The sequence below is a fragment of the Pseudoliparis swirei genome, chromosome 16 (genome assembly GCF_029220125.1).
Source record: "Pseudoliparis swirei isolate HS2019 ecotype Mariana Trench chromosome 16, NWPU_hadal_v1, whole genome shotgun sequence".
Classification (NCBI taxonomy): Eukaryota; Metazoa; Chordata; class Actinopteri; order Perciformes; family Liparidae; genus Pseudoliparis; species Pseudoliparis swirei.
The window spans coordinates 4,125,839-4,144,826 of NC_079403.1; the positions used below are offsets into that span (position 1 = coordinate 4,125,839).

At 40.3% G+C, this 18,988-nt stretch overlaps 1 protein-coding gene across 2 annotated transcripts in view; it reads left to right on the plus strand.

The window, feature by feature from the left end:
• The window catches only part of LOC130206293 (cadherin-18), a 129,936-nt gene that overhangs the window by 61,635 nt on the left and 49,313 nt on the right, over positions 1-18,988 (plus strand). For both annotated transcript variants that reach the window (XM_056434198.1, XM_056434197.1), the window contains exons 3-4: positions 6,413-6,707; positions 18,604-18,723. In XM_056434198.1, coding sequence (XP_056290173.1) covers positions 6,413-6,707; positions 18,604-18,723 — 415 coding nt within the window. The remainder of the gene's footprint in view (positions 1-6,412; positions 6,708-18,603; positions 18,724-18,988) is intronic.

Here is an 18,988-nt window from a genome sequence, read left to right on the forward strand (position 1 = left end):
TGCAATTTTCTTTCCTTTATTTGCTTTTCTCCGTCCAACACCCAACATTTATTTTAATTGACATGGCCTCAGGTTCTCTTCCCCCATTTAGCTCAGTGGGGTAAGAGGGCTGCCTGCGCAACAGAGGGGGTTGTGGGTTTCGATCCCCATCCCATGCAAGTTGCAAGTGTCCTGTCCTTGGGCAAGCACTGCAACCCCCAGTGCTTCCTCAAGGCATCAAGAGCCCACACTAAACTTAATAAATAAGGAAGGGTTAAATCTTGAAGATATTTTTTTTTGTTATTAAAAAAAAATATTCTATTCTATTCTAAATGAGTGTTTATGGCATTTAATCTAGTAGTCTTGCTTTTTGTTGTATTAGCTTTTCTCCCTCGGTGGTGGTACTCATTGTTCAAATGGACTTTTAAGTGTGTTTTTATGGTTAATACATGCAAAATGGGTTTCTAGTTGTTTCGTATGTTTACGGTCAAGAAACACATTATTTTAAACATCACGTATTAAATGCTCCGTTTTAACGCCCCTGTCTCTTTAATTAAGACCCGCCTCTTAAAACAAGGCTGCTTTCACTGGCTTGTGAAAAAAAAACTTACCTTAATTCACTCTTTTCTCCCTCAGTGGTTGTACTCATTGTTCAAGTGGATTTTAAGTGGGTTTTTTTTATGGTTAATACATGCAATTTGGGTTTCTAGTAGAATATGTTTACGGTCAAGAAACACATTATTTTGTGAAACATGACGTATTAAATGCTCCGTTTTAACGCCCTGTCTCTTTAATTAAGACCCGCCTTGTTTTAAGAGGCGTGTCTTAATTAAAGAGACAGGTCGTTTCAAACGGAGCGTTTAATGCAAGCGGTTCTCTTCGGTCGGCTGTGTGTTGGTGTGCACTCTCTTCACTCCACAAGAGACTTCCACCATACGCTCCCTTTTTAAAAGGTTTCCTCTGGGGAGTTTCAAAGTGGCGTTGTGAAGCGGGGCCGCGTATGATGATATGATTAACCGGCGTATGAGGACACTCATGCATACACGATGTATGCAGAGAGCGACGCACTCAAAAGACAACATAATAAGAGAGGAACGCCGGGCGTTTACACGACCGCTCAAATGTTTGGAGTCACTTAGAAATGTTCTTATTCTACAAAGCAAGTTTTTTTCAATGAAGATAACATTAAATGAATCATAAATACACTCTCTACATAGTTAATGTGTAAATGACTACTCTCTGGTGTTTAGTGAAGTCTCTACAGAGGTGTGTAGAGGTCCATCTCCAGTGTTCTAATGATACATTGTGTTATCGCCTTAGAAGACTAGCGGAGGGGTAGAAAACCCTTGAAAACCCTTTTTATGTGAGCGCAGCTGAAAACAGTTATGCTGCTGAGAGAAGCTATAAAACTGGCCTTCCTTTGAGCCACAAGAATAAACACTTTTATTAATCCCCAAGGGGAAATTAGTTCTCTGCATTTAACCCATCCTTAGTTATTAAGGAGCAGTGGGCTGCGGTGAAGCGCCCGGGAAGCAACTGGGGGTTCAGTGCCTTGCTCAAGGACACTTCGACTTGCAGCTAATGGGGAGAGCGGGGATCGAACCCACAACCTTGCGGTTGCAGGACGACCCCCTTACCCCACTGAGCTAAAGCCGCCCAATGAAAAAGAACTATATTAATATTTACATTAAAAAAACATTATTTCTAACCTTGTCAATGTCGATGATATTTTACATTCATTTTGAAATTAATTTGCAAAATAAAAGTGTGAGTTTTCATGGGAAACACCAAATTGTCTGCGTGACTCCAAACTTTCGAACAGTAATGTTTATGAAGTGAAATAAAACGTACTGCTGGTGGATTTACTTCTTTTATTTTCTGCCTTTGGGTCACAATACGTTAATAAACTATTAAACTATCACCACCCTAACGAGCTTCAGCTTCATACGGGTCCATTCAAACTATTAAACTTTATTAAAAGTATAAATGCAAATCCGTCCGTAACAAGTTCACATTCAAACGTAAAAATTCCTTTGACCTTTTCAAAATAAAAGTCGGATTTATCTTTTAGAGATGAAGTGGCTTAATCCTCCTGTTACCTTTAGGGTCAATTTGACCCCATTCAATGTTTAATGTCGGTGTTCTTTCGGGTCAATTTGACCCCAGGCTGTTTTTCACTGTGTCAAACATTTAAGAAATATCAACTTTTTAATATTTTTAAAGGGCTATTTAGGTAGTCAACAAACAAACATAAAGTACCTCACACTTAAACTTGGGAAACAATATTAATTCTAATAGTTTTCTGGAGGTTTTAATTGCTGGGGTCAAATTGACCCCACGGGTAAAATATGTCAGTAAATATAAAGGTAACAGGAGGGTTAAACATTGAATGGGGTCAAATTGACCCAAAGGCAACAGGAGGGTTAAAACCATTATAAACTCTTTTTTTTTAAAAGAAGAAAAAAAAGGCATGTCAAAACCAAAAAGGCAAATCCAGGCTTTCAACCCCAGAACTATAAACCACGGGGTTATTTACATAAACCGATCCAAGACGTTCCCAATAAAATCCTGATTAGCAGAAGCAAGGAGAGACTCTAATGTATTTGCACAGGTTATGTCCCCTTGACAATCGACACACACACACACACACACACACACACACACACACACACACACACGGAGAACACACACCGCCGGTGGGCTTATGGGCTTCGAGGTCAATAACGTAACACAAGCTCATTATTTTTTCTCCCACTATACATGGCCGCCGGTCTCCGCGTCTCCCGGCGGAGAGACGTCCGGCGTCGGCAGAGTGCGTAAATCGTGACGTAACCGCCGCCGCCCATCGATCGGCGAGCGGGTGCAAAGTTGAACGACCCTCGATAAAAACGTAACGGGTGGGACGGCGGGTCGATTCCTCGAGAAATCTGGGTCGGCGCCAAAGAAAGACGGACTCGTCTCCGGCTCCTCGGCTCGCCCTCCGGAAACAATCCGTCCGCGTCCGGACTGACGGCGTCATGTAAATCCTCTCGTATAAATTAGACGTCGAGCCGGGCGACGTGAGCCGACGTGTTCTTTTTTTTTTAACACCGTGCGAGTGGATTTCGGTCTACATACCGAACTCTATAAATTAGGTCAATATTTGGCCGAGCTTCAAGATTCCCTCACGCTTAAAAATTCATCCGCCGCGCCGAGAGAATCTATTTAGAGGAGCAAATGACACCGGAATAAAGTCCTCAGTCAATCTGAGGCCGGCCGGATTCAGCGGGCGGGGATCGTTTGATGTGATGGACGTCGTCTTTGTGTGCGGAGGTAATGGACGCGTGAAGTAGCTCTTCTATTTTGGAGTGTTTCATCCGGGCCTCTGACGTGTTGTTCGCCTCCTCACACGTCTGAGAGGATGTTGTGACTGTCGAGCTGTCGCCATGGCAGCGGCGGGAGGCGGTGCCCGCCTGCCGGAAAACACGAAGGAGAAAAAAAATCCCCGTGTACCGGGAACGTTCACATGAAAGCAACCCCCCGCCCCCCCCCCCCCTCCCTTAAGTCGGAAACAACATCCCGAGAACAGCTAATGTGTCGCTCTCGCTGAGAGTTTCTTCTTCGTGGCCCCCGTGCTGTTGTTGTTGTTGTTGTTGTTTCCACATTTTGTTTGACGGAAATCTCACACACACACACACAACATGGGAAGAGTGACTCCGCCCACTCGGGCATATCTTCAGCCCTTTTTGAGTTTTTAAAAAGGCCTCTAAATGTGTTTATCTGATATTTGATGGCTGATTTTAAACGACGTGATACTTCATGTGTTCGTATTCCAACAGCGTGGACAGCAGGTCAAACAAGACTAACTAACTCAACACACACACACACTCACGGATCACACACTCCCCGCTCAGATCTCTCTGATTGGATCCCTAATTGGCTGTGACATCACAGGATGCTAATTATTCATAATCATATCGATGCTTCTGGCTGAGTGATGTGTTGAGTAGGCCTGGAGCAACAATCAGCTCCTCGACCAATAAGACCATCTATGGACATGACCGTGATGTCGCCCATTGGGTTCACGTGCACGTTGACGTAAGATACATCGAAATCAGATTTTCTTTTCATTTTTTTCCAATGTCTAAATATTCGTGAGAATCAACCGTTCCTATATATATATATCTATATATATAGATATCTATATATATTGATATATATATATATCTATATATATAAATAAATTGATATATATATATATATAAATATTTGTATATATATATTTATATATATTTATATTTATATATACATATATATTTATATGTATATATATATATATATATTTATATATTTATATATCGGTTTACCATGCGTCATTATGCGATAAGCTTATATTTATATTTTCAGTCAGAACACGTCCCTGTTGATTGGTTGAGACTCCTGCCCCCCCCCTCCCCCCTTTTGTAAATAGAATTTTTCTTTTACTATATATAAATATTTTTAGTTCATTATTACTTCTGACTGACGTCGCTGCAGGTCGGGTTGCAGACCATTTGGCCCCTCTTCTAAAGGTGTTGTTGTTGTTGTTGTTGTTTTGATGAGCTCGGCTCTTTCTGACAGCTGGTGCTAATTGGCCTCACACAGATATTATGACCCACCCCGTAATTGCGAATTCATCACTGCAAAGTCCCATTTAAATGGCATTTTTTAATGGTTTTGTTATCCCCCCACGCTTTCCACGTCGGTCTCATCATATCAATTCTCATCCACACTGTGATAGTACGTAGGTGTATATATATTAATGTGTGGGAGAGTTACACGTTGCCTCCTCACAAACACCAGGCATGAATTATTCATAGTTTCTTTGTGTGTGTGTGTGTGTGTGTGTGTGTTCTCCAAAGACATGCATTCATCTTGTTTGCGGTGAAACTGACTCGAGTCAACGGTCGTGTTCACAGTTCATCGACGTGCTCAGACAGAAGTGGCCCCGGTGGCCCCGGTGGCCCCGGTGGCCCCGGTATGTGAAAGCGCTGACGGTGCATAATGAACATGGGACGTTCTTCTGAACACGTTTTACTCACCGGGACATCAAGTTCTCTCAAACGATGGTGTTGCTATGGCGCCCTAGTTTTGGAAATAGTATTGTAGAACATATTTATAAAGTCTAGAAACCACAGACTCAGCTGTTAAAGTCCTGATGCTCATTAATTATGGACGAACAGTTATTCCCTGAGTCGCCTCTTCCTCCCGGGGAGAAGGAGGTGGAGCTCTTCTCACCATTTTAGGGATTTCACCCTAAAAACGTCATCTCTGAAGATGAATTGAAATAAAGTCGTCTTTAAAAAAAATCAGATGGAAATTAAATAAATGTCCTTTCTTTGTGTACTTTTAATTGACATTGTTATAAAACAGATGTATGAATAGAAAATCCTCATATTTTTCAGAGGATGAATTTAGATGAAAAATAATAATAAAATATATATAATAAATTTTTTACCAGCATTGATCTTTACATGAATTGCTGCGCCAGGATTTAAAATAATCTTAAAAATGTCAAATGGAAATGCAAGAAAATGCTGGAAATGCAAAAAATGCTGTAAACGGAAGGAAAAAAAAGCCGTAAACGCTAAATATTATGTAAACGCCAAAAATGCCTCAACGCCAAAAATTACGGAAGCGCCCAAAAAAAATGTAAATGCCAAAAATGCTTTCATTCCCATAAAACTTATTAACGGAAAAAATGCCAGAATCGGAAAAAAAGCTGTAAACGCAAAAAACGCCGTAAGCGTAATTTCCTTCCTTCCGTAGAAAACATTTGGATGAATAACAATGAACACTTTTACCAGCATGACAGTTACATGTTAATTGCTGGGCCAGCATTTTAAGTAAAATATAAATGTCAAATGGAAATGCAAAAAAATTCCGTAAATGCAAAAAATGCTGTAAACGCAAAATATTACGTAAACAAGAAAAAAAAACTGTAAACGCAAAAAATGCCTTAAATCCCCAAAAAATATTAAACGCAAAAAATGCCTTAAATCCCAAAAAATTATTAAACGGAAAAAATCTGTAAACGCAAAAAATGCAGTAAATGCAAAAAACTACGTAAGCGTAATTTCCTTGCTTCAGTTGATTTTCTCCGTCAAACATTTATTTTAATTTAAAAATAGAAATCCTTTCCATTTTCCGAAGAAAACATTTGGATGAATAACAATGAAGACTTTTACCAGCATAACAGTTACACGTAAATTGCCTAATCACCTATAATCATCCAATCAACGGGCTCCACCGCCATCCCTCTCATTCAATTCAACTTAGTTTATTTTTTAAAGCCCAATATTACAAATGATGAACTCCCCTCAGAGGGCTTTACAACCTGTTCACACACGACCTCCCTGACCTTTGACCTCCCATGGGATCAGGAGAAAACTCCCGTCTGGTTTTTTTTCTGCAGCTCCACTCGAACTCGGACAAAGGCGACGGCTCCGTCCGCTACATCCTGAGCGGCGACGGAGCCGGCACCATCTTCATCATCGACGAGGTGACGGGCGACATTCACGCCGTCAAGAGCCTGGACCGCGAGAGCAAGACGCACTACGTGCTGCACGCCCAGGCGCTGGACCGCAACACGGAGGAGGCGCTGGAGCCCAAGTCGGAGTTCATCATCAAAGTGCAGGACATCAACGACAACGCGCCCACCTTCACCGGCGGGCCCTTCGATGCCACGGTGCCCGAGATGTCGGAGCTGGGTGAGTAGCGCTGCCATCGAGCGGCCAATGGGTGGAGAGATGACTTCTTTTTTTTTAAGTACGTCTTTTTTTAAATTTATATATATATCTTTTATAGATTTTAAAAATATATATATATATATGTTTTATAGACTTTTTCTTTCTTGAGATGTAGACAAAGTTAAATAATTACATTAATTAATAGATCAAGTATGTACATTACATGACATGACATGTCATTTAGCAGACGCTTTTATTCGAAGCGACTTACAATAAAATAAAATAAATACAATAAATAAAATAAATAGTATAAATAATATAAATAAAATGAAATCAATAAATGAAATAAATAAAATAATAATTAATTAAATAAAATTAATTAAAAAATGAAATTAATTAAATCAATAATCAATAAATTCAATAAATAAATGAATCTAAATAAATACAAATAATTATAAAAAATAATGAGAGGTTGCACGTAAAAAAGGAAATGTCTAAAAAAAAGATTCCATTTTCTTTCCTTTTTTATATATATATAAATATATATATGTGTGTGTGTATATATATATATATATATATACAATCCCTCTTATCCATAAACAATAAATGACATGTTGTTTTCACTTCAAATGGCCAAGTATTACTCCAACATGTTATTATGTGATCTCCCGTAAATCATCCGACTCCCCCCCCCCCCCCCTTTCATTTCCACCGTGGCTCTCCTGGTAGCTGTGATGGTTTCCTGGGTGGGAAGCTCTTTTATAAAAGCACTCAATAGTGCCTCCGCAAGCAATCCCCACCGCGGCGGAGTCCTCGGCATCAACGGAGGAAAGGAAAGAAGAGAGAAGCCTCTCTCCGCCTCCTCTGAGACGGATGATGCTGCCCACGACATCTATTTGTTTCTCATAAAACTCAGAAGTACAGCGCTCAGACGTCACAGTCCGTATGTAGGTTCACGGTCTCACAGACGGCGGCCAAAGCGTCTGTCGGACCAATGATTCTTATTCCAAAAGTACTTTAAAAGCATTGAATCTGACACTTTGTTGAAAACATGCCAAATATATATATATATATATATATATGTATGTCTGTTGGTCTAAAATGATCCCTTCGGCTGCTGAAAGGAAAAGTACTACTTCTACTTGCACTAGTGTGTGTGTGTGTGTGTGTGTGTGTGTGTGTGTGTGTGTGTGTGTGTGCGCGCGCAGAGGAGTGTGAGGTAGAACGATACTGACTGACATGCTGACTAGTTGATTGACAGGAACCAAAAAGAGGGAGAGTGGAAGTCAAACCATAAGAGAGTCCTACACACAGAAGAGTAATGGTTCTCAAATGGTTCTTTAAAAGGCTTTGTGGTTCTACGGAGAACCATCACCGAACCATTGTTTTGTTTGAGGCACCTTTATAGGTTATTTGAAGAACTCTTTAAGGAAATGGTTCTTTACAGAACCCTGGTCTGAAAAGTTCTTTGTGCAACCAGAAATTGTGCCTTAAAGAACCATTTTTACAAGGTTCTTTGAGGCACCTTTATAGCCATTTTATCTCTCTGCTTGGCCTTCATGGATATTCAGGAACAGCCTGAGACACACACACACACACACACCAACACACACACACACACACCACTGCCAGTATGTTGCTCTACCTAAATGGAAAGGTTCAAGTAGCCGTCTCTGTAATATAGAACATGTAATATGTATCGGCATGTGCTGAATACTTTCCTTTTTTTAAGAAAGGTTTTAGTTTGATATCCACCATTAAAAAAAAAAGCTCATTTCTGTAATCTTTATCCCTCCAACGGGAGGATAACACACGGTGACTCCTCAAAACTCAGAACTCCATCATCGGCTCTCACAAAAGGAATCAATCAGCACCGACGACCCGGGGGAGGAGACCGAGCCGCGTGAAGGGGGAAATAATTAGCCGGGTTTTTTTCTTTTTTCGCTCACGTCCCATTAAAGTAATTCCTCTTCGGTTTCGGGTGCCGACTGAAAGGGGGAGGGGCTGTCTGGGAGCGTGGCAGCTAATTGGCTGTGATGCTCTTCCTGTCTTAAGTTGATCATCTGGGCCGGTGCCAGGGAGTCCAACGATAACCGTTTTCGTACGTACCAACGGTGCAATCGTGTATATCTTTTTTTTTTAAGTGCTAGATGGAAGGAGTATCAATTTCCAATTGGCTGCGTGTCTCCCAGTTGAGGTTTAATGGGACGTTCCGGAGCCGGTGGTATATCTCTCTCTTTCCCGTTCACCGCATAACTTCTGGGAAAATCATTGTTCGGGCATCGCTTGTTCTTTTTCCGATGAGGAGTCGTAATGAAATGTGTGGCCATGCAAAAGGAATGAACACATAGTGTTATTTCATTTATCCTCAACCGCCCGTCTCTCTCTCTCTCTCATTTTCCGGTAAACGGCGCCCCATCCGTCACGAAACACGGACACATTTGAGTTTCTTCAAATCAGTTTCCTCACTCGGCTTTGTATCGGTGTCTTTTCATCCCGTTAAGATGAGATATTACTTGATATTAACCAGGGCCGCGACAACGAATCGATAAAAAAAATCTATCGTTAAAATAGTCGGCAACGAATTTCGTTAGCGATTCGTCAACTCGCGCGATTATTACGCCGCTCGATACGTCGCCGAGACGTTCGAGTACAAACCCAAACAAAGGTTCATGACGCGTTTGTGGGACGTCCTCAATGAGTATAAAGCAGAATTAGTGGTGAGTTCTTCATGGTGGATGAAGGAAATATAACTGTTTCCGCAGAGATAAGCCCCGCCCCCTTTTAGGCGCGAATGAAGCTAATGAGGCTCATGTGATTCGTTGAAAATGAGGGTTGACATCCGATTGGTTGTGGGACGTCCTCAACAAGTACACTCAAAGAAATGACTCATTTGATCAACTCAATTAAATTGTTGGCAGGTTTTCCATCCAATAATTATATGCAACTCCAACTCAAATTTAGCACATCAGTGCAATACAATGTAATTAAGTTAGTCCAACTCATTTGTATCAAATACATCTAAAATAAAATAACGATATTCATTGAATTAAATTAATTTGTGTTTGTCCAACTCAAAATATAAATGTCAAATGGAAATGCAAAAATTCGTAAATGCAAAAATGCTGTAAACATAAAATATTACGTAAACAAGAAAAAAAAACTGTAAACGCATTAAAAATGCCTTAAATCCCCAAAAATATTAAACTAAAAATGCCTTAAATCCCAAAAATTATTAAACGGAAAAAATCTGTAAACGAAAATGCAGTAAATGCAAAAACTACGTAGCGTAATTTCCTTCCTTCAGTTGCTTTTCTCTGTCAAACATTTAGTTTTATTTTAAAATAGAAATCCCCTCCATTTTCCGTAGAAAACATTTGGATGAATAACAATGAACACTTTTACCAGCATGACAGTTACACGTAAATTGCCTAATCACCTATAATCATCCAATCAACGGGCTCCACCGCCATCCCTCTCATTCAATTCAACTTAGTTTATTTTTTAAAGCCCAATATTACAAATGATGAACTCCCCTCAGAGGGCTTTACAACCTGTTCACACACGACCTCCCTGACCTTTGACCTCCCATGGGATCAGGAGAAAACTCCCGTCTGGTTTTTTTTCTGCAGCTCCACTCGAACTCGGACAAAGCGACGGCCCGTCCGCTACATCCTGAGCGGCGGAGCCGCACCATCTTCATCATCGGCGAGGTGGCGGGCGACATTCACGCCGTCAAGAGCCTGGACCGCGAGCAAGACGACCACGTGCTGCACGCCCAGGCGCTGGACCGCAACACGGAGGAGGCGCTGGAGCCCAAGTCGGAGTTCATCATCAAAGTGCAGGACATCAACGACAACGCGCCCACCTTCACCGCGGGCCCTTGATGCCACGGTGCGAGATGTCAGAGCTGGGTGAGTAGCGCTGCCATCGAGCCAATGGGTGGAGAGATGACTTTTTTAAGTACGTCTTTTTAAATTTATATATATATCTTTTATAGATTTTAAAAATATATATATATATATGTTTTATAGACTTTTTCTTTCTTGAGATGTAGACAAAGTTAAATAATTACATTAATTAATAGATCAAGTATGTACATTACATGACATGACATGTCATTTAGCAGACGCTTTTATTCGAAGCGACTTACAATAAAATAAAATAAATACAATAAATAAAATAAATAGTATAAATAATATAAATAAAATGAAATCAATAAATGAAATAAATAAAATAATAATTAATTAAATAAAATTAATTTAAAAATGAAATTAATTAAATCAATAATCAATAAATTCAATAAATAAATGAATCTAAATAAATACAAATAATTATAAAAAATAATGAGAGGTTGCACGTAAAAAAGGAAATGTCTAAAAAAAAGATTCCATTTTCTTTCCTTTTTTATATATATATAAATATATATATGTGTGTGTGTATATATATATATATATATATATACAATCCCTCTTATCCATAAACAATAAATGACATGTTGTTTTCACTTCAAATGGCCAAGTATTACTCCAACATGTTATTATGTGATCTCCCGTAAATCATCCGACTCCCCCCCCCCCCCCCTTTCATTTCCACCGTGGCTCTCCTGGTAGCTGTGATGGTTTCCTGGGTGGGAAGCTCTTTTATAAAAGCACTCAATAGTGCCTCCGCAAGCAATCCCCACCGCGGCGGAGTCCTCGGCATCAACGGAGGAAAGGAAAGAAGAGAGAAGCCTCTCTCCGCCTCCTCTGAGACGGATGATGCTGCCCACGACATCTATTTGTTTCTCATAAAACTCAGAAGTACAGCGCTCAGACGTCACAGTCCGTATGTAGGTTCACGGTCTCACAGACGGCGGCCAAAGCGTCTGTCGGACCAATGATTCTTATTCCAAAAGTACTTTAAAAGCATTGAATCTGACACTTTGTTGAAAACATGCCAAATATATATATATATATATATGTATGTCTGTTGGTCTAAAATGATCCCTTCGGCTGCTGAAAGGAAAAGTACTACTTCTACTTGCACTAGTGTGTGTGTGTGTGTGTGTGTGTGTGTGTGTGTGTGCGCGCGCAGAGGAGTGTGAGGTAGAACGATACTGACTGACATGCTGACTAGTTGATTGACAGGAACCAAAAAGAGAGGGGAGAGAGTGGAAGTCAAACCATAAGAGAGTCCTACACACAGAAGAGTAATGGTTCTCAAATGGTTCTTTAAAAGGCTTTGTGGTTCTACGGAGAACCATCACCGAACCATTGTTTTGTTTGAGGCACCTTTATAGGTTATTTGAAGAACTCTTTAAGGAAATGGTTCTTTACAGAACCCTGGTCTGAAAAGTTCTTTGTGCAACCAGAAATTGTGCCTTAAAGAACCATTTTTACAAGGTTCTTTGAGGCACCTTTATAGCCATTTTATCTCTCTGCTTGGCCTTCATGGATATTCAGGAACAGCCTGAGACACACACACACACACACACCAACACACACACACACACACCACTGCCAGTATGTTGCTCTACCTAAATGGAAAGGTTCAAGTAGCCGTCTCTGTAATATAGAACATGTAATATGTATCGGCATGTGCTGAATACTTTCCTTTTTTTAAGAAAGGTTTTAGTTTGATATCCACCATTAAAAAAAAAAGCTCATTTCTGTAATCTTTATCCCTCCAACGGGAGGATAACACACGGTGACTCCTCAAAACTCAGAACTCCATCATCGGCTCTCACAAAAGGAATCAATCAGCACCGACGACCCGGGGGAGGAGACCGAGCCGCGTGAAGGGGGAAATAATTAGCCGGGTTTTTTTCTTTTTTCGCTCACGTCCCATTAAAGTAATTCCTCTTCGGTTTCGGGTGCCGACTGAAAGGGGGAGGGGCTGTCTGGGAGCGTGGCAGCTAATTGGCTGTGATGCTCTTCCTGTCTTAAGTTGATCATCTGGGCCGGTGCCAGGGAGTCCAACGATAACCGTTTTCGTACGTACCAACGGTGCAATCGTGTATATCTTTTTTTTTTAAGTGCTAGATGGAAGGAGTATCAATTTCCAATTGGCTGCGTGTCTCCCAGTTGAGGTTTAATGGGACGTTCCGGAGCCGGTGGTATATCTCTCTCTTTACCGTTCACCGCATAACTTCTGGGAAAATCATTGTTCGGGCATCGCTTGTTCTTTTTCCGATGAGGAGTCGTAATGAAATGTGTGGCCATGCAAAAGGAATGAACACATAGTGTTATTTCATTTATCCTCAACCGCCCGTCTCTCTCTCTCTCTCATTTTCCGGTAAACGGCGCCCCATCCGTCACGAAACACGGACACATTTGAGTTTCTTCAAATCAGTTTCACCGCTTTGTATCGGTGTCTTTTCATCCCGTTAAGATGAGATATTACTTGATATTAACCAGGGCCGCGACAACGAATCGATAAAAAAAATCTATCGTTAAAATAGTCGGCAACGAATTTCGTTAGCGATTCGTCACCTCGCGCGATTATTACGCCGCTCGATACGTCGCCGAGACGTTCGAGTACAAACCCAAACAAAGGTTCATGACGCGTTTGTGGGACGTCCTCAATGAGTATAAAGCAGAATTAGTGGTGAGTTCTTCATGGTGGATGAAGGAAATATAACTGTTTCCGCAGAGATAAGCCCCGCCCCCTTTTAGGCGCGAATGAAGCTAATGAGGCTCATGTGATTCGTTGAAAATGAGGGTTGACATCCGATTGGTTGTGGGACGTCCTCAACAAGTACACTCAAAGAAATGACTCATTTGATCAACTCAATTAAATTGTTGGCAGGTTTTCCATCCAATAATTATATGCAACTCCAACTCAAATTTAGCACATCAGTGCAATACAATGTAATTAAGTTAGTCCAACTCATTTGTATCAAATACATCTAAAATAAAATAACGATATTCATTAAATTAAATTAATTTGTGTTTGTCCAACTCAAAATATAAACTAACTAACTAAGAAAATATGCAAACTCCACACAGAAGGAAAGCCCCAACTGGGAATTGAACCCACAGACCTTTGGCTTTGAGGCGTGATTGCTAGCCACTACACCACCATACAGCCCTGAAAGTGTCTTCACCTTGTAAACAACTGATTTTCAGCTGGCGCATGCAAAGGGTAGTCCTCAATGAAACACATTTATTTTGAGTTGATATGCACACCATCTAACCTAAATAAATCTAATAAATGAAAGAATTCATACATTTTGTGTTCCACCCATTAAATATAAATATCTATTTTTGTAATTGATTTATTTAAATGTATCAAACAATATTTAAATGTGTCACCTCTAAGAAGGGCTTGAATCGTTTTTGTGAGTGTAACCTAAATAAATCTAATAAATGAAAGTATTCATACATTTTGTGTTACACCCATTCAAAATAAATATATTCGTTTTGTAATTGATTTATTTAAATGTATCAAACAATATTTAAATGTGTCACCTCTAAGAAGGGCTTGAATCGTTTTTTTGAGTGTATAAGGCAGAACTAAGGAAATGATAACTGTTTCCACGGAGCAAAGCAACAGAGATAAGCCCCGCCCCCTCACCGACGAGAATGACGCGATTAAACCACAACGAGTCGGGTGATAGTCAGTTCTGTTTTTTTAATAAAGGATTGAAAATGTATTTTTATTCATCGATTAATCGAGAAAATAATCAACAGATAAATCGATTATTAAAATAATCGTTAGTTGCAGCCCTACGATTAACTCAAAGCTACTTCGTCACTTTTTTGTCTTCCCCTCGTTTCATGAAAGTGGGGATGAAGCAAATAGCACGGGAGCCCCTGATTCTAGAGGGAGGCTGGAGGGAAACCCCGGTGGTTGTAATCCACCTTCAGCCACCAACCGTGATCTTCTAAAAGTGCACTAAGTCGTGCGGTCGCGGCAATGACTCCAGCGAGGTCGAAAACCCCTGAGAGACGTAAAAAAGAAGAGGGAGAACACTTCGTGACCGGGTTCAGAATCTGTAACCGTTAAACTGAGTCCACATTGCACGTTGTTTCACAGTTTTTCTAGCGTGGTATATTTATAACCATCCTCGACTTCTTCCCCCCCCCCGGCGCATGCCAACACTTCGTCCCGCCCCCTCCGAGTCCGATATCAACGCTCCCAGAATCCTCGATCTGAATTCACGCCGTTATTTTAAGAACCCAAACACGATGAGGTTTTCTTTCGCCTGAATGCATCTCAAGCGGTTTGGGTGGCGTGAACCTGAGCGAGTGCTTTTTATATTTGACTTAATAATCAAACCGCAGTGCAGAGAGGAGGACGCTGTGCATCTGAAAGCATAAATATAAAGGATGGCTTCAAAGCAGCTGGACTTCCCACTTCAACTCTCTAAACAATTATTAATTTTGTTTAAATTTGGGGTCCTTCACACGAAATGTCGTTGTATACCAACAAAGACGATAAAAACCTCTTATCTTATTTCACCTCTTATCATTTAAGTCTTTTCTGCATATGTGTGGATGTATATTATACCGGGTGTACCACGTGGAAAAAAAGGTCGGGTTGGAAAACATATCCGACACACTGAAACCAAAAATTCGCCTTTTCAAGTTTAAATATTTCAAATTTGGCGAAAGAAATTCGCCGACATCGAGTTGCGAGAGCCAATCAGCAATCAGAATCTAACTGCTGCTCTAATGGAGCCGGAAGAGACATTCATTCAGGCGTAGAGGTGAAAGTCACCGAGCTGTGTGAGCCTACGGGTGATGTCATGTATAAATATATATATATATATATATATATATATATATATATGATATTAATGTGATGAACACAAACACGAGGGCGTTACATGTTCAGAACGTTTGTGGGATGTCCTCAACACGTATGAAGCAGAACTAGAGGTTAGTTCTTCATGGTGGATGAAGGAGATGATAACTGTTTCCACGGAGTAAAGCCACAGAGATAAGCCCCGCCCCCTCTGAGGCGCGAGTGACGCAAAAAGCCAGAAATAGAACTCAAGCGATGTAAACCGTTGCGAATATTCTCAACTCCTTTTGGCGTGAACGCAGCATAAGTGGTGTAAAGTCTTGCCGTGGCCCCTTTAAGAGATCCTTCATCTCATAACCGTTGTATTATTGAGTGTTTTTACACTCAACGTGACAAAAAAAAGACACGGTGAAAAACCCGAGCTTAGAAACGACTTTTACTGTGAAATGTGATTTATATATTTTTCTCTTAATGTTCCGCATCTCTCTCTCTCTGAGAGAGAGTATCGAATTCAGTCGGACATATTTTTTCTTCTTTTCTTTTTTTGTTGTTGCACTCATCACCTTTAATAGTTCCAAAATACTCAGAGAGACTTAACCACTCACGTTAAAGTGCATCGTGAGCGATAGAGAGCACATTACGGAGTCTTTCGGGAGAGCATAACGAGTGCATTATGCAACGATTATGAACATGCCATGAAGTTAGAAGAACAATTTACCGCGAGTCTCTTTTTCGAGGTGCACACAGAGAAATGTTATTCATACGGAGGATGGGCATTTTATTTACTCAAGCCATTAATACAGAACATTTCAAGGCTCATCAATTAACTCGTGTACTGACTAATACGTTTGCTTAGCCGGACCATTTGGAAGAGACTTCCTAAAAAGCAATACCACAATTGATTGAGTCCAAATATTCCCAGTGCAATATCAGACATTTAGAGTGCCTTAGCACACGGAGCGCACGCCTCATTATGGACGACCTTTCAGAGAACAAAGAAAGAAAAGTCATATCTGTTGAGACTTTAATTCGGTTTTATTCTCTGAGTGTCCAGAAGATGCTATGATTCAGACGCATACTCGTGCATCTCATAAGCTCAGCAGGGCATCGTCCAATCACGACGGGTTAATGACGCCGTGATGCTAGGAGAGCACTTCAACTGGTAAATTGGACCAAATGACTTTTTCTTTTGTTGTGTGTATATATATATATATATATATATGTAAATATATATATACATATGTATACATACATATATATATATACATGTATATATACACATATATGTATGTATATATGTATATATATGTAAATACATATATGTGTATATATACATATATATATATATATACATGTATCCCAAAAAATTTATATATATACATATATATATGTGTGTATATATACATATATATATATACACATATATATAAATACACATATATATAATAATAATACATAATATTATATATATACATATATACATATATATATACTGTATAACTGTCTTAATAATGACTCATCCCTCTATTTTTATATCATTTCTCTATGTAATAATAATATATATAATAATAATAATAACATATATAATAATAATTTAAAAATATATATATACTGTATAACTGTCTTAATAAAGACTCATCCCTCTATTTTTATATCATTTCTCTATGTAATAATATATATATATAATAATAATAATAACATATATAATAATAATTGAAGAAAAAAATATATATATACATATACTGTATAGCTGTCTTAATAAAGACTCATCCCTCTATTTTTAGATCATTTCTCTCTGTTTTTGTCATCGTACACAATGAAAGATGCTCGATCACAAAGGAGCGAGCCGGACTCGTTTCCCCCTCAGGGGTAAAATGCAATTTTGCGACATATCTTTCATGTGACATACATTCTTTTGCTTTTGTGCTCGTGGATAAGTGAATGTATTCATATATTTAGAGATACTGTACACAGACACTGCATTTGTTATATATTGTTTTACTTCTACAATATCTGTCCGGATTAACTTCATTTGTTCTGCAGTTGGCAACATCTCATAAAACATTGGGTTGGTATTCTCTCCAGCTGCTCAATCAACATGTCTGTTGTTGTTGTTTGTGTTCAACATTCAAGCAGCTCTCTCTCTCTCTCTCTGGTCCTGTGTGCTCACCAAAACGATTCTTTTTGCATCGAAACGCTTCTGTTAACTTCTGAAACCCCACCCGAAAAGGAAATTATCTTGCTGTGTTATTTATTTATTTAAATATTTAAATTTTTTATTTTTAGGCACTTCTGTGTTGCAAGTCTCACCGGACGCATCCCCTAGGAAACAGCGCCAGGATAGTCTACAGTATTCTACAAGGACAGCCATATTTCTCCGTCGACCCCAAAACAGGTATCACTGCAATGCTTTGTGTGTGTGTGTGTCTGTCTGTGTGTGTGTGTGCTTGACACGCTCTTTTCAAGCGTGGAGATAACCTCATGACTTTGTTATAATCTCTGTTGGATGTCATCCTGTGTGAAATGAGTGTGCCGCCGCCCCCGCCGCGCTCTACTTCCTGTTACTGCGGCATTCTGGCGCCATGGCGGCGTCCAGTTATGGACCCACTCGGCGACCGCTGTATTGTTGAACAGGCGACTTTGTGACTAACTCCTCGGGGGTCAAGGAGATGCCTTCAGGAGGTGCGTGGATGGCAGACCTTTTGTAGGGAGAGAGAGAGAGAGGGAGAGAGAGAGAGGGAGAGAGAGAGAGAGGTAGGGAGAGAGAGGGAGGAGAGGGAGAGGAGAGAGAGGGAGGGAGGAGAGAGGAGAGGAGGAGGAGAGAGAGGGAGGAGAGAGAGGAGAGAGAGAGCTGGAATCTATTAAATGTTTATAAGCCTTTTAAGTGCGAAGAACTTTGATATGATGTGAAGAAAGAAAATGTCTGTGTGTGTGTGTGTGCGTGTGTGTGTGTGTCTGTGTGCGTGCGTGCGCGTGTGGCGTGTGCGTGTGCGTGAGTGTGTGTGCGTGCGTGTGCGTGTGTGTGTTTCAAGCAGCTCTCTCTCTCTCTCTGGTCCTGTGTGCTCACCAAAACGATTCTTTTTGCATCGAAACGCTTCTGTTAACTTCTGAAAACCCCAGAGCGAAAAAAGGAAATTATCTTGCTGTGTTATTTATTTATTTAAATATTTAAATTTTTTATTTTTAGGCACTTCTGTGTTGCAAGTCACGGCGTCGGACGCGGACGATCCCACCTACGGAAACAGCGCCAGGATAGTCTACAGTATTCTACAAGGACAGCCATATTTCTCCGTCGACCCCAAAACAGGTATCACTGCAATGCTTTGTGTGTGTGTGTGTCTGTCTGTGTGTGTGTGTGCTTAGACACGCTCTTTCAAGCGTGGTAACCATAACGAGAGATGAACCTCATGACTTTGTTATAATCTCTGTTGGATGTCATCCTGTGTGAAATGAGTGTGCCGCCGCCGCCGCCGCCGCGCTCTACTTCCTGTTACTGCGGCACATTCTGACGCCATGAAGAGCGAAAGCGTCCACGGTTATGGACCCACTCGTCCGACGACCCGCTGTATTGT